Raw genomic sequence first — 26,358 nt, forward strand, 5'->3', positions numbered from 1 at the left:
TTTTTTTGTTATTTTCCTTTTCAGGTTGATTGGCTTAGCTGTTCACCTTTTGTTAACGATGTGAGTTCTCATTCAATTTCTATTGCCGTCTTTACGATTGTGTTTTTTTTGCGCTGATTTTCTCGATTTCTACTAGATTGTTTCAACTTTTTTCCAGTTGATATTTTTGAAATTTATGTTTGATAGCATTCATTTGCTAACTGGTTAATTGAACGCTTTTGATTTTCTTCTTTAGGGCTGACGATGAGCCTGTAGATCCTAAAAAGGAACTCGAAGATCAGTGCAAGGCTCCATGCACACGGCCACTAAAAGAATATCAGGTGTGTTTAGTTGGCAAATTGACTGCGATTGTTAAATGTTCAATGTCTATTTTTCAATGCAGTTGTTGTTGTTTTCTGCAGATCTCTTCCAGCTAGTTCATGTAGCTCATTTTTCATTCATTAGTTTATTGCTCATTATGCCTTGGCTATGATTCATTTTAAACCTGAAGTGATAATAGCAGGGAGTTTGTGTGTATGTGTACAAATAATATTTGAATTGACATCATATTTATTTTAAATATAGCAATAGTAATTCTTTGTGCTGTGTGTCAATTAGGCTGTTTGTATGCATTCCATTGTATGAACTACAAGAAAAAGGCCAGATTGTAGTACTCATAAGACTCATTACTCTTTGTGCTTGTATCGTTGTTCTAGTGTTAATCTCTTATAGTTTGCCTTGTCATTTTCTGTGTGCGAATTTATTGTTGGTTATAATTGAATGCTTATGACTGCTGTATAGCCTGTATACGAGGAGATCCTTCTGGTCTCCGTTTGATTGTGGGAGGGGGTTGCATAAAGATGCAAAAACAACAAAACTTAGTGAAATAGTACATGAAGCAAGTGGTGCTATCTAGTTGATGTCTTCAATGTTGACAAGGAAGTCATAATCAAATTTTATATGCATAGATAATCTCTTGTTTAACTAATATGAGTATTCTGCATGCCTTATTAAGAATTCTTCTAATTCACCTGTGTACATGATGATACATTGCTACTGTCTACAGATTTCCCTACATAGACCTGCATTTTAATAGTTAAATTTGACTTTTCATGGATCTATATGTGCAAGACTTCATGATATACTTGTATGAGGTGAATTTAGTAAATTTGATACTTTAGAATTATCCCAAGGAAAAAGTGATACTGAATTTGTTGTTCCATGTGATTCTGCAAAGCAATGTATAATCAGCAGACAAGTTTTAGAAATCACTTTTGGGTGGAACAATGAACTCAATCTGAACATGTGTGGAATTTATCTGCTTTTTGTATCGGTTGCTCTTACATAAGGTTGTTACAGCAGTGAAATCCCCTTTATTAGTACAGTGGTCTAGTCTTGGAATCTTAACAGCTTTCAAACTGAGAAAATATTTTCCAGCTGTTTCAGTGAGCATGTGTTTCTGTGATGATTTGTTATTATTTTTTCTCACTTTCAAACTTTTGTCCCAACTCCACATGCCTCTGTGGTTTTGCTTACGGAAGTTGATGTTTTGGAAAGCTAATACGCTGTTGGTTAATAGGCATGTGCTAAAAGAATTCAAGGTGATGAATCGGGGCATAAGCACTGCACGGGACAATACTTTGACTATTGGCGCTGTGTTGACAAATGTGTAAGCTGCATTTCCTGTTAAACCTTCTAATTACTCTGCTTCTCCTTCACAACTTTTAACAAGCTGTATTCTGATTCACTTCCGGAATTCCTTATTACAGGTTGCGACTAAGCTATTTACACATCTTAAATAACAGAAGAACACCCACATTGGCATTCATCCAGATTATCCTCTTTTGTCTCAAAATGACCTGGCACTTCAATTTTATTGTGTTTTTGTTGTGAACATATGATATTCTCTCCAAGGCAAGTCCTTGGCCACATGGAGTTTTGAGTTTCAGAGAAATAAGAATTTCGGAATTGGGACAAATATGCTTTTGCAAGTTGAATTTGTGGTTGCAGTTGCTTGTTTGATCAAATAATTCAGCTAATTTTCTACAGTAGCTATGATTTGCATGAACTATACTTAAAGTAAGGCTGTAACAATATATTTGGAATAATTTTGTTTGTGTGTCAACATGTTTTAATTGGATTAAGAACATCTTATGAACTTTTATTTGATGAACAATTGGAATGTTTTGCAAATAATTTGTTAAACATTGTTAGTAGTAAGTAAACCGAAAGAACTGAAAAAATCACTTTTTCAATGTATAGCTTCGCTGGAATGGAGTGTGTGGATGATATCTTTAAGATTATTGTTTTAAATCATTTTTAAGATCTCTCTCGAGGTTAACATTTTTTAGGACTATTAATTTTGTGAAGCTCATTCATATTTGATTGTTTCTCAAGTTTTAATTATTTTATACTTCATTCACCCTGTGAGTCGTGACAATATTACTTGAGAATATCTTGCATCGACATTTCATGATAACTCACTGAACATGAGGAAAAACTAACGATCATACGATATGTCTGGTAAATTATGCATGGCGCTTATCAAGATAAGAGATCTGACTCTGATAAAGAATGAAAACTCGAGCTGAAGTCATAATCGTTATATTCAAGAATTTGTTGATACTATTTCTCCTATTAAGTAAACCCTTTTGTGAAAACTTATTTGAACTATGTTAAAACCTTGTTTTTGAAATTAACAATTTCCTCAAATCACAAAATAACCCTAAGATTTTACCTCTTTTTCTTTACCATCAGTTTTCTCTCCTCAAATTGCAAACATATTCTCGATTTTCCCAAAGTTCAAGGTCAAGAACTGCCAATTTGCTCTTGAATTCCATATGGAACCCTCGTCCACTTCTTCCCCCTCCAAGAAGCTTCTTATCACAGATCTGAAGCCCAAATCTGTCCCCAGTTCCGCCTCCTCTTTCTCCGCCACCAGCACGCCTCCGGTGCCGGAGAAGAGGACCCGCGACCAGCCCAATATGTCCGATTGCCATTGCTGTGGTCGCCGGATTAACCAATCAAACCCTAAGGACCGCCTCCAGCCGATCGACAGTGTTTGGCGGATAGTGCTCCTCTGCAGGAAATGCTGCAGGAGTGTTTCTTCGGGCCAAACGTGCCCTTACTGCTTCCTGGCAACGGGGAATTCAGGCGATCTTTGTACATGCAGAGCTTGTCAACGCAAAATTCATAATGATTGTGTTAGGGATTATGGTAAATGCACGCCTTGGTGTTATTTGGGGGCGGGGTTTGAGGGTTTTAGGGTTTGTGTGGATTGTTGGGTGCCTGGATTGCTCAAAAATTCGATTCTGGTTTTGGGGAGTGAGAACATGGGTGGGTTGAAAGAAAAGGATGAGGGTAAAGATGTGTTGGAGAATTCGGAGCAGAATGGAAAGTGTGAGGTGGAGGAGATTAAAAAGGTGGTGAAGGGGAAGGACCAAGTGCTGAGGAGGGGAACTGGGACGATTGATGAGGATGGTTTGGTGTATGGTGCATCTAATTTGCTTGGTAAGAACCATAGGGATAGTTTGAAGGCTGGGAGTTCGAATTGTAGTGGTGAAAGTGAAGCTGATGATACTGAATTAGCAATTCAACTGCATAGAGTTATGAATAGTTCACCGAGAATTTTGAGGGGTATACCATTGGGAAGCTCCAATGATGTGGATGCTTCGAACACTAGGAATTGGAAAGGTTTATCTTATAAGAGGTCTGGTTTAGGAAAACGCTGCAGTCGAGATCAGAAGCTTAATAGCTGTGCTGATAGTGCTGTGAATGATTCAAATGCTGGTCTAACTGGATTAAGCCAAGGACTAATACCTTATAGGCGGGACAAGAAGCGGAGAATCTGGTCAACAGAAAATGAGAATACTGAAATCTATGCATCAATATCCAGCCAGCAGCCAGCATTGAAGAACTTGCGTTCAGATGAGGCCGGGGTTGCCTGTTTGGATGATGCTGGGATTGAGTCTTCAGATGAAGCTGGGGTTGGGTGTTCGCTTACGAGTGGTGCTGATACATCAGAGGATCCAAGTTGTGATAATATTGGATGGACTAGTTCTCGTGCAGATGATGGTAGAATTGGAAAAGATCTTGTAACTTACATGCGCACTAGGTTCGGGAAGAAGGTATTCCAAATGAATGGCCTGATTGATGTTAATGGTGATAGCATCCCTTGTGGTAACTGTGGATCGCCCTTCGAGGCTGCATGTTGCCAATATGATTCTGCAAACCTTAATACTATCAAGAGTAAAACTGAGGAGATTTTGCCGAGTGGTTCTTCTGATACAGCGCAGGATCGCTATAATCTGAAATATGTGAAAAGAATTCCTGGCACCAAACTTGACTTGAGTTTCCTGCGTTATGGCATAGACCGCTATCTGTTTAAATATGCTAAGAGGGTGAAGAGTTCCAACTACAGCTCAAATTCTGAAGCTAAACCACACTCTAATGCTTTTCTGGATAAAATTGGCATCTCTGCTACAAGATTAACTTCCAACTGCTCTGCGGAATCTAGGGCTCTGTCTGATCTCCTTTACCGTTGATCTTCCTCAATGAGCAGGTAATGAATTTAGTTTCTTTATTCAACCCCTTAACTGATGGATACAATGATTGTTGCATTAGTAGTTATTGCTCTTCATGTTGCTTACTTTCTTTTATTTTTACCATTCATCCATCATAAGGCATAGTACTAATCTACGAAGCTGCTCTTGCTTTGTTAAATGGACTCTATGGTCGGTTGGATTTTGTTTGTGTTGCTGACAATAACATCTGTCTATAATCTATATACTATCATAATGGACAATATGTGTAATTAGAATAGTTTTTAGTCTCAGGGACCACTCATGTATGATTTCCTTTATTTCTGGGAAGTGCATTGTTTGGTAAAAAAAGTTGAGTTTTATAGAATTTGTATTCTTGAAGTCGTGAGTGGTATTTATGTACTAGTAATATTTATGGGATATATTGGATAAAGACCACAGCCTGACATTTAAGCATCAATTCACCCTTCCTTTGTCACCACAAAAGCTTCAGGCCAAAATAAGTTACTAGGACTAGGAAAAGTCATGCTAGTTATTGCTTCTTTGTTCTAATTTGACCTTAGTGCTTCGGTTTCTGTACGCCACTTCTCTTTAGGTGTAATATTGCACAGTAATTTCACAAGAAGTGCTATGACTTATGTGGCCCTGTGTGTATATATTATCATGCAAAGTGTGTAGATACCCTTAAAACAATTTTTCTTTGCAGCACTATAAGCAAACATGATACCAGATTATGTAACCCTTCATTTATTTCTTTGTGGGGCATAAGGTTCTTCTCACACTATTCTTTTCCACAATAAGAAGTGGAGTATCACTTAGATTTGGTTAATTTTTTAAAACATGGGTGTTCAAGTTTCACATTATAAGTTTGATTTCGTTATACATGGTTTTGTGATGTCATTGGTGACATCTTTATGTCATGTCCACTTTATAATTGCTTGACCTCTCAGGCTTTGACTTGTTATGGATCTAGAACAACTTATTCACCTCTTAATAATTTATTATGCACCAAATATGATTTTACATAATAAAAAAGCATAATGTGTGGTAAACTTTTCCACTATACTTGTTAAAATCGAACTGTACGTTGTGAAAAGGCATGATATCAACATATTTTTGGTGATATTTCTGCAGTGTGATCTCGTAAAGTTCAATAAATTTGTGATTGGATTCATTGTAAAGTTCGGAGTACGAATAGTCATAGTTTTGTTCACTGTTTTGCAGGAAGATTTAATGACTCCAATATTGGTGGCATTCTTTCAGTGGATTGGCGGAAATGGTAAATATGGCTTAGAGTAAGAAGGGTACTCTTTCCTGTTGTTCCATTATTGTCTGATGCCCGTGCACATTGCTGCTTTGATAAATCTCTGTAGTATTTGACGATTAAGCTGCCAATATCAGCCTCTTGCTTCTTCATGATAGCATGCATCATCTGAAGTCTGTATTAGTTTAATGCTGTGGCCTGTGGCCTGTGGCCTGTGGCTATCTGATGATGAGTAGATTTGATGTATATAGCCTTTTATCTTGGATCAAAAACTCCTTCCTTTTCTAATATGACAACAGCCTTGGAAGAACAGAAAAAAATGAGAAAGTTGCTTTCGCCTATATTTCATCTTTATCTGTCTAACAATGGTATTAGTGAAAGCACTGGCATTTCCTAATTTATACAGACATGCATATACATATTATATATATGCATATATCTAATTCATAGTTGTAACTATGGATCCATTTAAAGTGACATGCTGCCCTCGCTCTACTTGCCCTTATAGAATAAGGCGATAGAAGTTAGTCATTAGTGTACATTGTTATGTGGATATAAGATTTGCTTCCACAATCATATTTTAGGCTGGAAGCTGATATTGTGTTCGAGTGCTGTTACACCAATACGTTAGAACAAGAGCCTCTTCATTAAGCTTGGTGTGTAAGACTAATTGTGGTGTAAGAGAAGGTTATAGCTTTCGTACTTTACACCACAACTTGAAAAGTTATGCTCCATTAGATCTTTCATCCATTTCTCTCTAGCAGTTTAAGCTCGTCTGACAAGACGATTCATGTTGTCGGTTTTTATATGAATAAGCTTCATGGTCTTTATATGAATGCACTATATGAATATGTTAGTGAGGCTTGTGGATTTTGTGTGGGATGCACACTCCCTGATATATTCTAATTGGCTTATCATCCCACTTAGTGTGTGCATAGCACACTTTTTCATATTAAATATGCTACCCTTTGGTGTTTTTCCAAGACTCTCCATTCTTGCAAGTGCTTTCTGATGCATCCATCCATCTTCATAAATTTCTCTTCATTTTTATATGTTTCTTTGGATTTAATATCTTTAGGTGGACGAAAAGCACACGGCCTTGGATTAAATTCATATATATGTATTATATACTTGAAAATTCTCAGAGCCATCTATAAATACACCTCTTTTCATACTCGGCCTTCTCAAGCAGCCATCTTATATCCCTCTCTCTCCCCCCACTTAGTGATGGCTTTCCCAAACCATATAGAGATTACAATCCCAAGAGATAATACAGGGCTAAACCATGACAACATTAGGATTGTTCCTGAAATAGAAGCATTTGACTTATCACTTAGTGCACAATTGCTGCAAGCAGCTGTGTTGGAGCCAACGACGGATTTGTATCTGTTGCCTCACTGATGATGGGGGCCGGAGCTGTCAAAGGCAGAGTTAGGGTTTTGATCCTCACTTTCTTGGCAGGACTCTTTGCTAGTGCTTGCAGTATGGTGATAGGGGAGCTTGTCCAATGCGTCTTCTCAGCTAGAGGTAGTGATAGCTCATATGAAGAGAGAAGGCTCGGCTAATCCTTCTCGGCCTGCTGTGGAAGCAGTGATAACCCAGATGAGGAGAGAAGGCTCAGGCTATCCCTTTCGACCTGCTCTTGAAGCAACCCTCGCCTTTGCACTGGGGGCTTTCGCCCCAATTCTTGTGGCTGCTTATATAACCGAATATACTGTTAGGTTAGCTGTGGTCATTGTGGCTTCCACCACCGTGGCACTGACGGCAATTGGCAGCCTTGGGGCGGTGCTGGGACGGAGCCGGCTGGTCTCTTCCTGTGTTAGGGTGCTGGTGGGAGGCTGGATGGCTATGGCTGTTACCGCTTGTTTTACTAAATTACTTGCTGTTAATTAGCGGTATGAGAAATGTGATTTAAAATCGCTCCAGAATTTTTTAGGAATTCAAGATAATTTAAATTCAATAAAACGAATAATTGAGATGCGATCGAGCACAAATATATTGAACTAAAATTATTTACTTTATCCGTTCCCGAAAATAGGTTCATTTATTCATTATGATTTTTTTTCTTCTATTTATGTAATCCACTTTTTTCTTTATCTTTCATATTTTACTTATTTTTATATTTCTTCTTCCTACTTAAGCAAATGCGAATCAAAACTTGTGTTGTCAATTAATAAGTCTATTTTTTTTAACGGATGGAGTATAGTTGTGCCTACAACTTTTTGTACTAATTTTTCTTGTAATATCTTTTATTTTTGTTTAAGGTGTTTGCAAAAGACATATTTATAACATAAAAGATGGTAAATGTTCTCGTGCAGAAAGAGGTAATTTGCTTGAAAGGATAAACCTTCAAGCAAATGAACTGTGATTCCAAAACATAAACTGACACTAATGAAATTTAGTTTTCGAATGAATCTCTTATTTTAATTTTTAAGGAATTTAATTATATTTTATGGACTTTGTAGTATACTCCATATGAAGTATTTGTGCAGCATGTATCGTTTTACTAGTTCATTGAACGTGCATAGAACACATAAGAGCATCACCGATAGCAATAGCCCAGCTATAGCCCAGCCACAAACTCCTTCTGCCACATCATCAGGACAAGCAACTGGACAAGCAATAGCTCAGCCATAATAAACAAAATTATAAAAATAACAATCACACAAAATACGGAATTCAACTTACGACACAAGTACGAGAAAATGCAATAATTTCATTTAAATTAAAAAAAAGGTACATTAAAAAAATTACAAAATTACAAAAAAAAACTAACGTTGTGCAGTCCTCCGCACCCACAACTCTTCAATTAAATCATTTTGGAGTCGAATATGAGCTTCCACTTGGCGCATGTAGGCATGTGCTTGGAGGCGGCCGGCTTCATCGTGAGGTACCCCACTTCGTACGCTGGGGGTGGCCACGACGTGGCTTGGCCTGGCTTCATTATCGTCGTTGGCCCAACTAGTCAGTTGTACACATTCATCTTCGACAACCATGTTGTGCATGATAATACATGCGTGCATTATATCAGCAATGCAGTCGACATGCCACAAACGTGTTGGACCCCTAATTGCCGTCCATCGAGACTGGAGCACACCAAATGCACGCTCCACGTCCTTGCGCGCAGACTCCTGCCGTTCCGCAAAGTAGGCCTTCCTCTCATCTGATGCGCATCTGATCGTCTTCACAAAGACAGGCCACCTAGGATATATCCCATCTGCCAAGTAGTAGTCCATATCATGCTGGTTCCCGTTGGCGACAAAACTGATGGCCGGACCGACGCCCTAGCACTGCTCGTTGAAAAGGGGCGACGAGTTGAGGAAGTTGAGGCCGTTGTTCGACCCGGCTACCCAAAAATATGCATGTCAAATCCACAGCCGGTAATCAGCTACGGTCTCGAGGATAATCGTGGGATTCTTTCCCTTGTAGCCGGTCGTGTAGAACCCTTTCCAGGCAGCGGGGCAGTTCTTCCACTCCCAATGCATACAATCTATGCTGCCTAACATACCCGGGAACCCATGCTTCGCCCCGTGCATCTGCATCAGCTCCTAGCAGTCTTCGGGGGTAGGGCTTCGAAAGTACTGATCACGGAATATTTCAACCACGCCCTGACAGAAATACTTCATACATTCAAGGGCAGTCGACTTGCCGATGTGGAGGTACTCGTCCCACATGCCTGCCGCGCCTCCGTAGGCCAACTGCCTAATTGCCGCAGTGCACTTTTGAATAGGTCTGTGGCCGGGTCTGCCAGTCGCATCGTGCCTGAAGCGGAAACACAGATATCGACGCTCCTAAGCGTCAACAATACGCATAAACAGGGCCCTGCTCATCCTAAAACACCGTCTGAAAATGCCGTTAAACCGCGGCTTCGGTGCGAAGTAGTCGTCAAATAGCCGCTGATGTGCAGCTACGTGATCCCGATCAATCACTGCTCGGCAGTGGACAACGGGTCGAGGTCGAGGTACCGCCGGCTGCAAGGCCCGTTGTATCAGCCGGTCGATCTCTCGGGACGTATAGGCCTCCAACTGTTCGTTCAAATGCCGTTCGAACTCCTCAACATCCCCACCACTACCACCACTACTACCACCCGCGTTACTCATTTCGCGTTGTTGATCTTGTACAGAAATTAAGATAGAGAGAAAACTCGTTAAAACAAGTGGTGCAAATGAAAAAGACGTGCAAATCGCGTATATATAGTGTTTCGAAAATTAAATAAAATAAAAATATATCCCGCTCGCCGATCGCTCGCAGATCTGGCGCCTGCTATGGCGGCCAGGAGATCGGCGAGCGCATCGCCGAGCGCTCGGGAATCGGCGTGCGCTCGCCGTTTTTCTCGCCGATTTGGCGCTCGCCGGCTGCAATGGTTCGGCGAGCGGACCGGCGAGCGCCAAGAATCGGCTAGCCGGTGCGCTCGCCGCTATTGGAGATGCTCTAAAATTTACAGATAATATCCACTTAAAAAAATGATTTCATGCATTTAATTCGTATAAATACCAAATGCAACAGTTCCATTTCCATATTTGAATTAATTACCAGAGCACTGCCATCATTTTCCAGAACTTCCTTGCCTATACATACATATATACATGTCTAATTAATCTATTTATATATATGTTCTCTCTCCCACATCTATTAATGCACATTAATATCTCATTTCAATTCATTTTCAGAGATACATATACATATCACATAAAATGCTGCCATTTCTTCTACTCCTTTTGTTCAACATAGGAACTTCACAGGGGCAGCTTCAAGTCGGGTTCTACGCGAAGAGCTGCCCCAACGTGGAGGCCATAGTCGGAGGCGTGGTTCGTGAGGCCGCCGCCTCCGACCAGAACACCGCCGCCGTGTTACTCAGGCTCCACTTCCACGACTGCTTCGTTGAGGTCGATCAATTAATTTTGATTACATTCTTGCATGCATTTTCACACACACTCAAGGTGATTATAAATTATAATTAAATGTGATGAATTAGGGTTGCGATGGGTCGATCCTGATCGATAATGGGGCGGAGAGGGACGAGAAGAATGCGTTCGGGCACCAAGGGGTGAGAGGGTTTGATATTGTGGAGAGGGCAAAGGCCGAGCTCGAGGCCTTGTGCCCGAGAACGGTTTCTTGCGCCGACATTGTTGCCTTGGCTGCGAGAGAAGCACTACTTTTGGTATAATTTTATCATCGTTTGGTATCATAGTTTTGTGACTTTTTTTGTTTGATTTGGTTTGAAATTTGTGTTTAGGCGAAAGGGAGTTCGTATGAGGTGGAAATGGGGAGGAGAGATGGTGTGGTTTCGAATGTGGATTCAGCAGATAATATGCCTGATGTTAGTGACTCTGTTGACACTCTCAAAACCAAATTTTTGCAGAAAGGCCTCACTCACAAGGATCTTGTTCTTCTTACTGGTAATCTCTTTTTCTCTCTCTCATGAACAAAGAAGCATGCAACTTTTGTGGGTGTTGAATTCGGTAGGAAGTCTTGAATAAATGACTAGTTTTTGGTTCCTAGGCAACATATGTTCATGTTAAAGTTCAGTCATATTTCGGTTTGCCCGCAACTTTAGAAACCAGTCGTAAAAACCATGGATTATCCGTAGCAGAGTTTTCAGGTGAAATTGTATATGCCGTGAAATCATACGTGGATGTCGCATTGATGAGTTGAATGATATCGTCTATCCACGAATAAATGACATTGTTTGTTAAAAATATCAATAATATATTGCACGTAGGCGTCTGGATTATAGTGCATGATACAACGTGAAAGGTGCTATATAAGCTCAAGTATTAATATGTTAATTTTCTTTTAACTATTGTTTATTTTTTAAGGTTTTGTCGGTGGTCCTAGATTATTGATGATCTATTTCATCAAATATGATTTAAAATATGCCAAGATTAATTGGCACTCCGGATTTAATAATTAGTACAAAAAATTATGGATGATATCATGATAACGAGTTCTCCAGTTCATGCATCATGTGATCATAATTATAATGATGGACCATGAAAGGAAATATCTTAATGTAAACAAGGATTGATAGATAATGGCATGTGATAATTAAATAAAGATGCAAGTTGTTACATTGCTTGATTAATGATCACACACGCAATATATGAAATCGTTGTCATTTACATTTAATATGTTTTTGAATAAGTTTATTTGGTTTTCATGAGAAGAGAAACTATATAATGTCGATTCAAATTTATCTATATTAAGTAAATAATGTGGGATCGATTGATATAGGTCATGATGAGTCACTATCAGCCTCTAGAGACATATATTAGTGGTTAGTTTAATTGATGTCAATTACGAAATGTATAGTATTATTATTGTACTATGTGAATATATAGAGATAATAGTCATTTAAATTAAAAGTAGTAAAATTGATCAACTTTTAATCGGGTTTGTAACATATGAAAACAAAATATTAAAATACAAATTTATAGTTTTTCTGAATTGATGAAAAGAATTAATGTGTTATTTCAGCTGCGCATTCAATTGGCACAACAGCATGTTTCTTCATGAACGACAGACTCTACAATTTTCCGGCCGATAGCGGCTCCGATCCGTCGATAAACCCGGACTTCCTGCCGGTGCTAATGTCCACGTGTCCGAAAAACGGAGACATCAACGTAAGGCTGCCGATCGACAGGAGAAGTGAGCAATTATTTGACAGCCAAATATTGCAAAATATTAGGAAAGGCTTTGCCGTGCTGCAGTCCGATGCGGCCCTCTATCAAGACGAGTCGACTAAGGCCGTCGTCGACTCGTATTTCGAGGACTCGTTCAGGCCGTCGTTCGAGGCGGATTTTGCCGACTCGATGGTGAGGATGGGAAGGATCGGAGTCCTCACTGGGCTGCAAGGCACCATCAGGCGGAGTTGTGCCTCTTTCGATTGATCGATGAATTTGTCTAGTTTCTAATTGGTGTCTTATTTCATTTTTACTATACGGTATGAAAAAGGTTTCGTTTTAGTATGATATGAAATCTGACACAAATTGTGGATCAGTGAATTTCGTCAGCTAGTATATGTTGCATGAATATATGTTCAAATAAATATACTACTATCACATTTTGTCACTGTACATGCAATTGCATTGAAAAATAAATAAAATGAAGAAGTTGTATTTGTGGATTTACCTGTAATAACCTGTTAGAAAACGAAATCGACCTAATCTTAGTATTAAACTTTATCGTAGATTTGTCTTTTAAAAAAGTTATTACTATTATTCTATATGGATGAGTTTGATTCGATCCTTGCGTCAGAATAGGTGAAAATTATTGACATAGACACTAAACAAAAGGAACATTCAAACTGTATAGTCCTTGTTTAATTCTAAAATAGTGATCAAAATACAATATAAGTAGGTAACAAGTAAAATCTCCACTGCGTGGCCAATTGAATTACCAAAATCATTGAAAAAGAGACTACACAAATCAATTATATCAATACTCCTATATTATCTTCCCACAAAGGATCATTAAACAAACAGTTAGAAACATACAATAATGTCCATGTTAACCCCATTGACTTCACTGGGTGTCCTGATTTCATGCCAAATTTGAGGCCAATCTTTTCAACTCCACAAAACAAACATGAGATGAAGAAGGAAGAGAGATAGAGAAGGAGAAAATAAACAGGAGTTCAACCTGTTTAGATTCTTGAATCCAAATAGGTAGGTAGTTTCCTCAATCCTGTTTCTCCTTCTCCATCTCTATCTCTATCTCTATCTCTCCGCCCCTCTTTCATCCTCAACAACTCGAAAACGTCGGATCAAACTCGAATACATAAATAAAGGATTGACGAGCGAAAAGGAAGATAAAAACGCATGGCCCAGAGCAAGATCAAACAAGTTATAGGAGCATTCAAGGATCACACCAGCATCAGCCTGGCCAAGGTCTCCACCGCCAGCAGCTCCCTCTCCGACCTCGAAGTCGCCATTGTCAAAGCCACCCGCCATGGCCAGAACCCCCCCAACCAGTGCTACGTGGCCGAGATCCTCAGCCTCACCTGCTACTCGCGCTCCATGGTCAACTCCTGCATCGCCATCATTGCCCGGCGCCTCAACCGGACCAAGAACTGGGTGGTGGCCCTGAAGGCCCTCCTGCTCGTCCAGCGCCTCCTGTCTCAGGGAGGCACTGCCTTCGAGCAGGACATCTTTTTCACCACCAGGCGCGGGACGCGCTTCCTCAACCTCTGCGATTTCAGGGATTCGTCGAGGAAGGCGTGGGACTACTCTGCGTTTGTCCGGACGTACGCCTTGTACTTGGACGAGCTCCTCGAGTTCAGGATGCAGGGCCACGCCGAGAGGGGCAGAGATCGTAAGGAGGAGGAGGATAGCGGTGCCGTCGTCGTGAGGGCTACTCCCGTGTCTGAGATGGACACCGAGGCCGTTTTCGCCCGAGCTGATCATCTCATGCAGCTTCTTCAGAGGTTTTTAGCATGCAGGCCAATAGGTAATATACTATATGTATATAAGGGCAAATAAATCACGAAAGATGATCAAATTTTAGTCTGTCCCACACTTTTCAAAATCTGAAAAGTAATAACGAAAGACCAAAATTTTGCAATTATCCAATCCTTCCATTTTCTCAGCAAATTGCGCGCTGATGTGCCTGTCGGTTTAAAACACGTGGACAAAACGTCGTTTCAAACTTAATTAGACGTTGTCGTTTGGTTTTAAACCGGTTGCCACATCAGCACGTAATAGCTGGAAAAGGGAATGATGGGGTCAGAATTTGAAGTTTGAACAGCTTTAGTAATTTTATTTGGTAATTTATCCTACAGATAAATATGTGATTTAGCAATCATTCTTGAGTTAATGCTCAAAATTTGGTGTTGTAGGTGCTGCTAAGCATAACAGAATTGTGGTGGTGGCACTCTACCCCATTCTGAAAGAAAGCTTCCAAATCTACCATTGCATAACCGAAATACTAGCGACCTTGATAGAGCGTTTTATGCAGCTGGACGTACCCGACATGATGCAAGTCCACGACATCTTCTCGCACGTCTCCAAGCAGTACGACGAGCTTGATGGCTTCTACAGCTGGTGCAAGAACGTCGGGATCATGCGTTTCCATGAGTATCCCAACGTGGGGAAAATCTCCCAGCCAAAACTCGACATAATGGACGACTTCATCCACCACAAGTCATCCACGCTGCACAGCAGGAAGGCCATCGAGCCACAGCAAGCAGCGCTCGCTCTCGCTGAAGAAGCCTGGATAGAGGAGCCTCAGAAGTTGCTGTCACCAATCAAGGAAGAAACAGCAGATGATTTAAAGATGACTCCTGCACCGCAGCTACATAAGAAAACTCGAGAAGAAGGTGATCTGCTGAACCTGTACGACAACACACCAACTGCACAGGATCTCGGGGATCAACTGGCTTTAGCTCTGTTTGATGGCTATCCGGACACAACTCCTTCCACAAGCACAAGTTCGCCATGGGAAGCCTTCAACGAACCAGAATCAGGGGATTGGGAGATGGCCTTAGTTCAGTCCGCTAGCCATTTGTCAAACCAGAAGCCGTCTCTCCCTCAAGGCTTCGATCCATTGATTTTTAATGGCATGTACCAATATGGGGGAATGCAAGCTTCCTCGGGTTTCTATGCCAACGGAAGTGCTAGCAGCTTGGCTGGGAGACCAGCCACACTGGCATTGCCGGCACCACATTCACCTGCTAACTATGGACCTAATGCTTTCTCACTGAACAACGACCCCTTCGCAGCTTCTCTTGCCATTGCACCACCTGCCTACGTACAAATGTTGGAGATGGAGCAGAAGCAGATGCTATTAGTACAAGAGCAGCTGTTGTGGCAGCAGTATACAAGAGACGGGATGCACGGACAAATGGGATTAGCGAATTTGCAACAACAGAGTCCGTATCAATACATTCCAAACGCGTACGCAGCAGCGCACTGAGATTGTTTTGCGAGAGAGAGATGAAGTGAAGGGACAGCCTTTGAGATTATGAAGAGAAAATCTGCAACAAGTGATGTTTTTTGCGAGTATCTAATACAAGTTAGATAAGAATCACCACCAGCACAAAACTGCTTCAAGTTCAAGACACTGTTGGAAGATATTAACTTGTTTCTTTTCCTATAAAGGGAAACAAGATTGTGTTTTGATGGTTTCTAGTTTTCAATTTTAGCTTCTTTTGCATAACTTTTTCTCACGTTTTGTCAATTTGAGTAACAAGTAAATCAGCTGCAAACACTAAACCTAATTATGCAAGCATGATCATATACCAATACTTCCTACAACTATTGAGTATCAATCGAGAAGCGTTGCTATTGCAGAAAATTGAACCAGACCTTAGGGCTTAAGAAGAGAGGTAGCGGTGTTGATCGGAAATCATAGCTTTACATAACCGCAGCCATGGCATCTCGAAATTCATCACATAACTTCAAAACATCTCTGTGAGGACTTTCATCAAACAGGTTGCACGCTATTAATTGTTAGCTTATAGGAACGAGCTGAAATTTTTTTCGGAGCAAGAGAATTGGATTGACAGGATTTCTTTGGCATCAACGCGTCGTGAATCAAATCTACATCTAGGAAATTCTATCATAATTTTTCAAAGTGATTTCACTTTTTTCGCTAGAAAGAGTGAATTTAATGAAACAGGCCCACTGACTTCTAGCAAGAGCAAAGCCCATCATCATTTGGAGAAGGGGAAATAGGAAAGAATACAAGGAGAGGTATGCAGCGGGAAATTTCAGCTGAAGAGTAAAAACGAGAAGCGTTGCCGCCTCAGCCGCTAACTATTAGCTATCGATTGCTGCTGTTTTCTTCTCTGCACCTCACGATTTCTGTTTCGTCGGAGTTTTTATTTCTTAAAAAGTTAATGTGTAAAACCGCCGGCGTCGAAATTTGGAGTGAATTCGTCAGCTTCAGCTTGTGAAGATGGAAGAATTGTTAAACAACAAGACATTCGCGCTGCACGCCGCCGCAGCGGCGGCGTCCGTGTCCCTAGGCACGGCCGTGACATGCCCGCTGGATACTCTCAAAGTCTTGGTCCAGGTTTCAAATATGTAAATTTGATCTCTCATTGATATCCATGGACGATCGATCGAACTTCGTCATTATTTATTCTAGGTATTTGTGTGATGAATTGAACACAGGTTGGCTCCACCGGTAAGAGGCCGTTAGCTGCACCTGATGTTTATCACAGAGTGCGAGTTTTACCGGGATATTCAGGTCAATTCTTTACTCTTCAAATATTCAGTTTGTGAATGGAGCAATTTCGAGGAGTTTAATTGTACAAAGAGAGCAAAATTTGTAGAGAATTTAACTACTCCACTTGGTAACATTAGGATTTAGGAAATGTGGGAATTATCAGCTTCAGATATTTATGGATTGTCAAGAACATGCATGACTATCTATTTGAGGTGAACTTGATATGATTAATGATCAAGCACCTTCCATGTTTATATTTTTTAACTGGTCCTATTAATTATCTTTTCTCGTTCGATCCTGTAGTGTTGTTTTCTGGTTCATTGCATCTTTTCTCCTCAACTGTGGTTTATACATAGCTTTCACATGTATGCAATTCAGTTCTGCGCCATCATACCTTTTTCTTTCATGTTTATTTTAGGTTGGTACAGTGGCGTTGGGTGGCTGTCTTTGGGAAGAACGCTAGGTCTCGGTGTTCGCTTTGGTGTTTATGAGATTTTGACCGCATTCTACAAAGGTAACTTCAAAATTTCTGCATCTCTTTTGGTGTTTATTCATTCTTCCATATTAGAGATGATATTTTGATCACCCCAATCTTTCCTCACCAGATGGTCGTGAGGATGATCATTTACTTCTCTCTGAGGCTCTACTGGCAGGATTTGCTTCTGGAACAGTCGAATCACTGATAAGCTCTCCATTTGAAATGATCAAAGTTCGTGCTCAGGTTGCTTCTGCTTCTGGCAATATGCCCCCGCCACCCATTGTTGAAAAGAGTGCTGTTCCTCCTCTAGTTTCGAGATTGCTTCCCAGATATTCCCTGGATATGAATGTGATGAGCAAATCCATAGGCCTTTTGTCCACCTTGACCAATAGAAATGGAAACATATTGCATTCCTTGAAAGAATACCCATGGATGATGACAGGATCTGGGAAACCACCTCCCGTTAGCAATGTTCGCTCGAACTCTATCAGAAATTGTTTCTCTGGAAGGATGGATGGCTCTCTGGAGAGGTTATAGATCTGGTATAGTGAGAGATTCCATTTTTGGTGGCTTATTTTTAGGGAGCTGGCAATTTTTACACCAAGTCATGATCAACTGGAAAGCTGTGAATATGGATCCTATGCCAAGGTTTATATTCATCCTTTTTCTGGTTTCCCATTATACATGTCCTCTTTGAGTCTGCATATTACGCAAATAAAGAATTATTCTATCACTTCATCAGCAATTCCGAGGAAAATATGAACACTGTAGTCATATTCTTAAGAGATATGAAACTTAAAAGTCTTCCCATTTTTTCTGTTAATACTCAGCATTTAAAAAGCTTCTGATTTAATGATCTGTCTCTTTGTGAATTTTCCTTAAGCAAGAACTTAGCTCCTGTTATAGACTATAGTGGTAAATTGTAAATTTTGTAGGATATAACTAGAATTATGCCTAAGTGATCTGTTTATTCTCTTTTTCCTTGATTTACAAAACATTTTTCAGGTATGACAGTGAAGTTGGTCCATTGTCTCCAGTAGCTGTTAGTCTTTCAGCTGGAGTTTTCGGTGCCTTTGCTGCAGCTGTTTCACATGGTTTTGACACCACAAGAAGTCGATCACAAGTGCACTATTTTACATAAGGTATAGTGTTTATCGGCCCGAAGAGAGGTTTAGTCTAATATCGATTTCAGAAATGAATTCCACTTCATATTTTCAATATTTCTATTTGGATCTGTGTTAGCATTTCACATTGCATACCTGGTTGGTGTTTTGATATCACTGAATGTTAATATGTGGGCCATGTGCGCACGTGTCAAATTTGTAGACTGAATTAGCTGAGCTGTAAAAAATATGCCAGCCAAACCTTACAAATAAGCCTCCAGCATTTTGAACCACTATTTTCTATAGCACTGTTGATTTAGTATCCAACACCTTGTTCTCAGCTCAGAAGTATTCTATTCCCCAGCCTCGTTGGTTTGGTGAGGGGGTATATTTAAGCACCCTTCCTAATATATTTGAACTAAAATTGATATGTTATAAGAATATATTTCCCTATTGTATCGGTATCTGTTATCAAGAAATGCATTTCTATATAAAAATCCAAAAGATGTTTCTGTAGCTACTAACTCTGTAATAAGAAGACCTTTCTGAAAATGCTGGATCTAATTTTTTCTCGATTTTTTCCCTTGTGTGAGTTTATAATTTCAAAATTTCCGTTGGCAGTACTTATCCTTGGAGAGGAAATTTTTGAAGTGGCGTAAGTCAGGGAATAGAGTTGAGAGGCTCACTGGAATCCACCCTGCTGACAGAAATTTACTGCTGAATGGCATAGGACTACGGATGGCCCGTTCTGGACTCGCATCATCTGTCATCGTTGGAAGCTACTATTTCGCTATCAATCACCTGGTGTCTAGTTAAAGAGTCCTTTATTTGCAAGATTCAACTTAAAAACCGTTTATTGAAAATTAGGACTTGGGTTAACATACAAAAGAAGAAATTCCTTGAATGCTTCTTAGTGCAACCAGACACAGAGCTTATCTCCCTTGGAATAACAAGGCTGCTACAGAGTTTATACCCCTTCGTAACGTCAGGTTCATACATCCTTTTCACTGGATACAATCTTATCTTTATTGCTTTTGTCCCATTACATGTGACAACAATCCAAGTTACTAGTGAACTCTGCTTATATTTAAGTTGAGGGCTCCTTGTATATGCTGTATAATCCCATCTAGTCTACATGCTTACATTGAAGATGTATTTAGTCGTAGCATATGTAATTATTAGTCAGCATATTCATTAATTACGCTGGTAAACAACCGGGCATAATCGATAAACTAGAAAAGTTGTGGGGAATATGTATCCATTCAAGTTTTGGAAATGTTTGATGGTTACAGAAATGGACCCATTACATCACTTGAGTTTTTTCCAAGTTTGTGCTATTAGTGGCACCTCCACTTTGCATCTCATGAATGCCTTCTTCTCCTTTTAACACCATTCATTTGTACTTTTAATCTGAAGTAGTTTCTGTTTGACTCAGTTTAAGCCTCCTAGTTTGACCTCAGATATTCATTTGTACTTTTAATCTGAAGTAGTTTCTGTTTGACTCAGTTTAAGCCTCCTAGTTTGACCTCAGATGTTTAAAGCCGATGAATAGCTTTCGTATAGAGCAATGATTCTATACTATGTGGAGTTTTGTATGTGCTTGATGTTTGTCTGTTTGATTGTTTTCATGGCCTTGGAATCATCACACCTACTTGGTTAAACATGAGAGGTTTGGTTTGTGGTTGATGTCAAGGGCTTGTTGTCTTTCCCCTTTTGGTGTCTTTGTCAATAAAACTCAAAAACTTTGTGATCAAGTTGAGTTTGGGCATGTCTTGTGCAATCATATATTATTGCTTTTAATTTCATTTGGTCCTTTTCAAGCAAAGTTCTAACCATGAAGCTTGTACATTGGGACTTGCCTTTGTACACGATTAATTGCTATCTCTCTCTCTCTCTGAGATGCATGTGCATTTTGTTTCTACCATATGAAGTCTAATGTGGGGGAGATGATTACTAAGCTAACTTAGAAATGATACATACATGAACTTGTATTATGTTTCTTTTTTCACAAGTTTCTCTCTCATCCTAAGATGAATATATTGACATCCTAAGCATGAAATATTTGTTTATAGTAGTGAACATCAATTTAAGACTTGGGCTTCAACTTTTGTATACTTAGTATATAATAAGATAGTGATATTTATACCCTATATGTTTTCCAATTGCAGTGAGGTGTATTAGATTGTTGTGAAAGCAACTTATTATTTTTGGAAAGTGGTTTAATTTAAATGTGTATGGCTCTTTAGTTCTTACTAATGTTTTATATCAGGTTACAAATATTAGGAATATAATGGGTAAACTAACTTTTGTTAAAGAACACTCTTTAATAGAAATAAATTGTTGTTTAATTGAATAGAGTTCCGATTTCGTGGGAATATGCTTCACTCTTATTAACGGCTTAAATAGTAGTAAAATGAGACATTTTCCCTGTTTGATTTTTTCCATTTGATTTTTTTTGGAATGTTATAAAAGTGAGTGTGATCGCATCAGAAATGACAGAATGCTTCCCTAAGCAGCCACCGAATAAAATATATAATTAAAAAAAGAATTTGTACACCTTAAGTTTGTGGTACAAGACTAGAACCAAATACCAATCATAATACATAAAAGCATTCGTAAAATAATTTGAAAAGTGAATGAAATCATAATCATCCAAGAGGAAGCTGAACAAACTTCCAATGACCCCACTATGCCCCCTTGTGGGCATTTAAATTACTTGATTTGATCTAAAATATATTACTATAAGGATGAAAGATTCAAATAGAATTCCTTCAACTCTTCAAATGGAAATATACATTTTCAAAATTTCTGAATAATCCAGGGATATCAAGATTCTATTGCACGTGTCATAATATCAAGGCTCGCACATCAACATTCTAAGCCACCTTGTTGGCATTAGTTTTATCCAAATACACAAATTCCCATCTTCTAATTAATACATTGATCAAACATTAATTCAACCTCCACATTTCTAATAACCCCAACACATTTTGTGATTTTCTACAATAACCAAAGCTACCTATAATATTTTCATTTTTTTTGGGTATTCTATTTCAAGAATTGGGGAAGCTAATTTCATCAAGATCATCTAGTGAGAGGAAAACTTCATCCAAACATGAGAGCTCAGTCCCACCACCATCTTCCTCCTCCTCGTACACACGACAAACAACCCATTTACTATGATCCTGCAATAAAATTAATTGGTTTAAAACCATCTAAATATTCTAAATAATGACATAAACACTACTTACAATCATGGAATTTGAAGTCTTTTTTCTTGAGCTTGAAACCTTGTATTCATGCATGATCCAATTAGTCTTGACTCCCTCCGAAGGCTCACCAATGTAAAAAGTAGAGTATTTTTTAACACCAATTTTTTTGCCACCACTCGAGTAAATAGCATCTTCAACTCCCATTGATTGCCAATATCCACTCTCAGTAACCCTATTTGATGTTCTCCTGCTGTAAAAATACCACTTTTTTCCTTCCGACATTGCTTTACCTACATGCACGTGCAAACGAGAAGAAGAATGACCGAAACGATAGAATCTAAGAAACCCTAGTTTTGTCAGAATGGCGTTTATTATCAAAATCAAACTCTGCCTGCAAAAACAATAAACATCACTATTTGCAACTGAAAAGGAAATCACGGAATTAAAATAAAATCCAAAAAATAGTAAAATGACGTTTTTGCCCCTTAAACAATCTCAGTAGATATAACCCAACATGCATCATCACTCCTCCAATAGAGTTATGAGTTCGATTCCTCATCTCGAGAATTTCAAGTCATTCTGAGACAGTAGCTTTTCTATTTATATCGAGAGAGAGAAAATACCATCCAAGTCCCAAGGATCATAGGGGTAAAGATCAAGATCTGGGATGACGTCTGGGTGGTAAGGCAGAAGCGTCGCCTTACGGTGGAGGAAATGGACCAAGAGTTCTTCATCGGTCGGGTAGAACCGAAACCCGGGCGGCAAGTTGAAGCTGCTATCTCCCATCTTGATTATGTATGTGCAAATGCAATGCTTGGACTTGATGAAGGTGGTGTATTGATGGTCAAGATATTGGGGTATTTATAGAGAGAGAGGGGGATGACTTGAGATGGAAGAAGTGTGTGGGAGTAGTGTGTGTTGTGATGGGATCATCAAATATCCAATAGGGCATTGTTTTTAGTTAAATGAATTCCCACTCTAAGACGGCGGATGGTGCACACCTTTGATTGCTTTTCAAGTATAGAGATATGTTGTCATTCAAGGGAACCTTGTTTTAATACATTTATCTATACTCTATAGGTTCGTTCGATTGTCAGGTCAGGTTTACTTACGATTATAGATCATACTTATTTTTATCTCCAGTTCGATTTCCTCTCTTTTAAAGATTAATCTATGACAATGTATCTTGACGCATGAAATCTCACCTTCACTCCATTTTAATTGATCTCATATTGTATTTGATTACTATCTTGTCTAATGAATCCAACACACCTATTATCTTGTGTATACAATTTGGTTCATGACACTTCATGCTTATATCATCAAGCCCTCATGCCAAAATCACACGTGGCATTGTGGCAATGGATTTGGTTTTGGGGCTCAATGAACTAATGTTAGAAGGCCCACATCTCAAGGGAAGTGACCATGGCCAATTATTACAAATAATTACTTAGGTGTTCGAACTATTGTTTCTTCTTGGTTTAATTGGTTGGGTTTTGCCAATGTTTGTTGGTTCGGTTTATGTCCACTTTTGGAGATGGACAACATATATTAAGACTTTGATGTAATCTCTTTGTGTGAGGTTAGTTTTGGTTTACTGAAAAGTTTATTACTAGTAGTATTATTTTTAACCCAATTGGTTGGGATAATGATAAGGGAATATAGATGTTTCGTGGGTCTAATTAAATTAATTAATTACCACTAACAGTGAGATCGAACTGGATAATTCCAAGCTAGTGCTTATCTAGCTAAAAACCAATTAATGGTGGTTAATTAAGGTGAATGTGCTTCAAGATTTCTATTTTTAGAAATTTAATTGGAGGAGAAGTTGATTTGCATTCCATGAACTCAATGAGTAGGGTGTTTGAACAAATTACATAAAAGTAAAATAAGAAAGTGTGAACAAATCAAATTGAAAAAATTAAGTATCACGAGGAAAGAAAGCAACTTCCAAAGCCAATTTGCTAGTGAATTGTGATAGTTGCTTTGTGTGAACCAATGATTTTTTATTTTATTTTACTGTCTATGCCCCGTAAAAGATGTAAACATGTAATATTTTCATTTATTTCATAAAATATGTTACATTTTAATTTTTTACAAGTAAATAATCATTAATTATACATTTAATTACTTTTTTCCTTTCTTCACTATTAGTTCAATTACCTTTTTTTCGTTATAATAGTAATATATTCAATCATTTTTTCGTTATAATACTATCTCTTAAATACAATGTTATCCAAATTATATCTCTTAAAAGCTCATATAAGTTCATCCCAACTAAATTATAAGTCAAGGCCCTTCACTTTTATTCATAAAAAACAATTATATTTAATTTATTTATAATACCAATTATTTGTAATTATAAAATACTACTCCACATTTTAATTGTGAAATGAATAATTTTTATATACGAATAATAACTTTTTGTTGGTGCTAGTAGACGAAAACTCGTGATGATGGAGAGCTGACATAAAATTTTCTGATGGAGAGCTGACATAGAATTTTATCATTTTTATAAACAAATATGTAGTACTCCATAGAGCGTTTACTAGGATATTACTTTTTGGTGCGCACGAATCCTTTTATTTCTATTTTTTTATGTATAGAGATTTCAAAAAAAAAATAAAAAAAGCATCACATCAAACCCAAAATAATAAAGATAGATCAAATTTACCGTTGCATAATACACGTGAAGTAGTCCCTATCATATACTCCCTCCGTCTCATAGTAGATGTCACACTTGGGGATTGACACGGGATTTTAGGATGTACTGTTTTGTGTGTTAAGTAGAAAGAGAAAATAATATATTTATATTAATGTGAGAGAAACTTTTTCCAAATAAGGAAATGTGACATCTTTTGTGTGACAAACTAAAAAGGAAAGTGTGGCATCTATTATGGGACGGAAGAAGTATTATCTACCCATAATATTTGCGCATTAATTAATTGTTTATAGCTAGTAGAAATCATGTTTCACTACAAACAATTGCACATGTTACATTGCATTCCACAATATATTGATAGTGCACCATTATTATTTTGTTATTGTCCATATATGTACAACATCAATTTTTGTGTACCAGATTCTCCATTGCCATATCCTTCAAATGGTGGCCTCTATAATTGCATCTCTTACTCCACAAAAAGATGAGTATCATCAAAAAACTAGAAATATGTTAACAATCCACAATGCAACATGATGAAAAATTACTATCATGTGAAGAAAGGAAATTGTTTTTGATGAAATTTTATGCCTTGGGTTGCATCTTGTGTGAATACAACTTTATTTACAATTTAAGTATTTGTAATTATATCAATATACTCTCTTTCTTAAGTTAATCGAGACAATTCTCTTTGGCACCAGACTTAAGAAAATAGTATATACCGAGTTCAATGATTAGAAAATAAAGTATATAAATAAATAGAGATTAATAAAGTATGAGAGATTCAAATGGTTGATTTATGTAAGAAGAGAAAATCACTCGTTTAACTTGAAATGTTCAGAAAAGAAATTACTATTAACTTAGACATATTAGATTGACTTATATAGACCCTAGGTAGTGGTTTAACATCCACATGATTGTTTAATCTTTTAGCCAAACCTCACAAATTTTCACAAAGTACAGAATTAAGACAACTCTCCACTTCACATGGCTCACCTTATTACACTTGAGTATTGCATCTTGTCCTAACCCAATTTTGGATTATTGGCAACAAAGAAGTATTGTCGGCTTGTGGTTGTGGTTTATTATTGCAAGAAAATTTCGAGATCAAAGTAATTAGTTTCCAAACATAGAAACTTGTGATAGAAATGTTTCTAAACCGAAAACAAACAGAGTTATGATTAGAGAAGATTGAAGTGAAACCGCACCTACCAAGTTAGACAAATTCATGTGTCTTAATCCCAACCCAACACACATGATTCCTAATGGGATTCTTCTAAATTCACTTATTTTAGTACTAATTAATCTTCTTATAAATTCATTAAATAATTAAAACAAATTAATGTATGACCACATGCAAACGATAAAATATAAACGACAATATTTTATCTTCACATTACGTAAACCTTACACTCTTTCAATATTGTCACTATAATAAAAGTATGTATTCTTATGACATTGCTTATTAATAAACATTGCTTAGATTTATTTCTCAAGATAGTATCATTGCTTATAGTTAGTTATATGGAGGACATGAACTACACATATATCTGATGCAGTTCTAGTCAATGAAGCTGAAAAAGTTACAGTCTCGGAATAACTTAAAATTCGCACTGGACTAGCAAAATAGACGGATGAATCGAACTCATCACTGGATTTTAGGCATCAGGTGTCATTTTACTATTTTTCGGATTCTATTTCGTTTTCCGTATATTCTATTTTTCCATTTCAGTTGTTTAGGGTTTCTGGAGCTCGTATAATTAAGTAGTGAGGAAACTGTTTTTTAAGGGCTAGGATTTCTTTGAATTCTCTCTTAGTTCGATCATTCTTGCAGGACATTAACGTCAATATCTAAGCTAGATAAAAAAAAAAGGTTGTAATTGAAAGAGTGTAGTGATGAATAGCATCATGACTTTCCAACGTAATCTCATGGGCACTAACAACCCTCCC

At 38.2% G+C, this 26,358-nt stretch overlaps 6 protein-coding genes across 6 annotated transcripts; 5 read left to right on the forward strand and 1 right to left on the reverse strand.

Annotated features, from left to right (window-relative positions):
* Positions 1-2,427: 2,427 nt before the first annotated feature.
* On the forward strand, positions 2,428-6,125 carry LOC121742159. Its single transcript, XM_042135212.1, has 2 exons — positions 2,428-4,540; positions 5,745-6,125. Exon 1 carries the CDS (start codon positions 2,820-2,822, stop codon positions 4,521-4,523), a length of 1,704 nt encoding a protein of 567 aa, XP_041991146.1. The 5' UTR covers positions 2,428-2,819; the 3' UTR covers positions 4,524-4,540; positions 5,745-6,125.
* An 886-nt stretch (positions 6,126-7,011) lies between these two features.
* LOC121741670 (vacuolar iron transporter homolog 4-like) lies at positions 7,012-7,677 on the forward strand. Its single transcript, XM_042134524.1, has 2 exons — positions 7,012-7,143; positions 7,279-7,677. Exons 1-2 carry the CDS (start codon positions 7,012-7,014, stop codon positions 7,675-7,677), a joined length of 531 nt encoding a protein of 176 aa, XP_041990458.1.
* A 2,664-nt stretch (positions 7,678-10,341) lies between these two features.
* Positions 10,342-12,914, forward strand: LOC121811233 (peroxidase 43-like). The gene is made up of 4 exons (XM_042212047.1): positions 10,342-10,670; positions 10,760-10,945; positions 11,021-11,183; positions 12,262-12,914. Exons 1-4 carry the CDS (start codon positions 10,479-10,481, stop codon positions 12,672-12,674), a joined length of 954 nt encoding a protein of 317 aa, XP_042067981.1. The 5' UTR covers positions 10,342-10,478; the 3' UTR covers positions 12,675-12,914.
* Positions 12,915-13,161: 247 nt separating this feature from the next.
* LOC121742381 (putative clathrin assembly protein At1g03050) lies at positions 13,162-15,939 on the forward strand. Its single transcript, XM_042135503.1, has 2 exons — positions 13,162-14,232; positions 14,621-15,939. Exons 1-2 carry the CDS (start codon positions 13,605-13,607, stop codon positions 15,694-15,696), a joined length of 1,704 nt encoding a protein of 567 aa, XP_041991437.1. The 5' UTR covers positions 13,162-13,604; the 3' UTR covers positions 15,697-15,939.
* Positions 15,940-16,032: 93 nt separating this feature from the next.
* Positions 16,033-20,414, forward strand: LOC121742382. Its single transcript, XM_042135504.1, has 6 exons — positions 16,033-16,797; positions 16,899-16,974; positions 17,372-17,467; positions 17,559-18,079; positions 18,437-18,573; positions 19,156-20,414. The coding sequence occupies exons 1-4, from the start codon at positions 16,681-16,683 to the stop codon at positions 17,966-17,968; spliced, it is 699 nt and encodes a 232-aa protein (XP_041991438.1). The 5' UTR covers positions 16,033-16,680; the 3' UTR covers positions 17,969-18,079; positions 18,437-18,573; positions 19,156-20,414.
* An 873-nt stretch (positions 20,415-21,287) lies between these two features.
* Positions 21,288-22,774, reverse strand: LOC121742368 (NAC domain-containing protein 104-like). The gene is made up of 3 exons (XM_042135487.1): positions 22,370-22,774; positions 21,786-22,036; positions 21,288-21,719 (listed from the first exon to the last, which is right to left on the reverse strand). Exons 1-3 carry the CDS (start codon positions 22,530-22,532, stop codon positions 21,588-21,590), a joined length of 546 nt encoding a protein of 181 aa, XP_041991421.1. The 5' UTR covers positions 22,533-22,774; the 3' UTR covers positions 21,288-21,587.
* Positions 22,775-26,358: the final 3,584 nt, after the last annotated feature.

The sequence above is a fragment of the Salvia splendens genome, chromosome 7 (genome assembly GCF_004379255.2).
Source record: "Salvia splendens isolate huo1 chromosome 7, SspV2, whole genome shotgun sequence".
NCBI lineage: Eukaryota > Viridiplantae > Streptophyta > Magnoliopsida > Lamiales > Lamiaceae > Salvia > Salvia splendens.

Bases quoted from the DNA above. Each gene is read 5' to 3' on its own strand.
- LOC121742368 (XM_042135487.1), bottom strand. From the start codon at position 22,532: ATGGGAGATAGCAGCTTCAACTTGCCGCCCGGGTTTCGGTTCTACCCG. The intron at 22,037-22,369 runs GTATTTTCTCTC...ACGTGCATGTAG, and splicing joins TGATCCTTGGGACTTGGATG to GTAAAGCAATGTCGGAAGGA. The intron at 21,720-21,785 runs GTAAGTAGTGTT...ATTTTATTGCAG, and splicing joins AGACTTCAAATTCCATGATT to GATCATAGTAAATGGGTTGT.
- LOC121811233 (XM_042212047.1), top strand. From the start codon at position 10,479: ATGCTGCCATTTCTTCTACTCCTTTTGTTCAACATAGGAACTTCACAG. The intron at 10,671-10,759 runs GTCGATCAATTA...GTGATGAATTAG, and splicing joins TCCACGACTGCTTCGTTGAG to GGTTGCGATGGGTCGATCCT. The intron at 11,184-12,261 runs GTAATCTCTTTT...GTGTTATTTCAG, and splicing joins GGATCTTGTTCTTCTTACTG to CTGCGCATTCAATTGGCACA.
- LOC121742382 (XM_042135504.1), top strand. From the start codon at position 16,681: ATGGAAGAATTGTTAAACAACAAGACATTCGCGCTGCACGCCGCCGCA. The intron at 16,798-16,898 runs GTTTCAAATATG...AATTGAACACAG, and splicing joins CTCTCAAAGTCTTGGTCCAG to GTTGGCTCCACCGGTAAGAG. The intron at 16,975-17,371 runs GTCAATTCTTTA...TGTTTATTTTAG, and splicing joins AGTTTTACCGGGATATTCAG to GTTGGTACAGTGGCGTTGGG.
- LOC121741670 (XM_042134524.1), top strand. From the start codon at position 7,012: ATGGCTTTCCCAAACCATATAGAGATTACAATCCCAAGAGATAATACA. The intron at 7,144-7,278 runs GTGTTGGAGCCA...GTATGGTGATAG, and splicing joins CACAATTGCTGCAAGCAGCT to GGGAGCTTGTCCAATGCGTC.
- LOC121742159 (XM_042135212.1), top strand. From the start codon at position 2,820: ATGGAACCCTCGTCCACTTCTTCCCCCTCCAAGAAGCTTCTTATCACA.
- LOC121742381 (XM_042135503.1), top strand. From the start codon at position 13,605: ATGGCCCAGAGCAAGATCAAACAAGTTATAGGAGCATTCAAGGATCAC. The intron at 14,233-14,620 runs GTAATATACTAT...TTGGTGTTGTAG, and splicing joins TTTAGCATGCAGGCCAATAG to GTGCTGCTAAGCATAACAGA.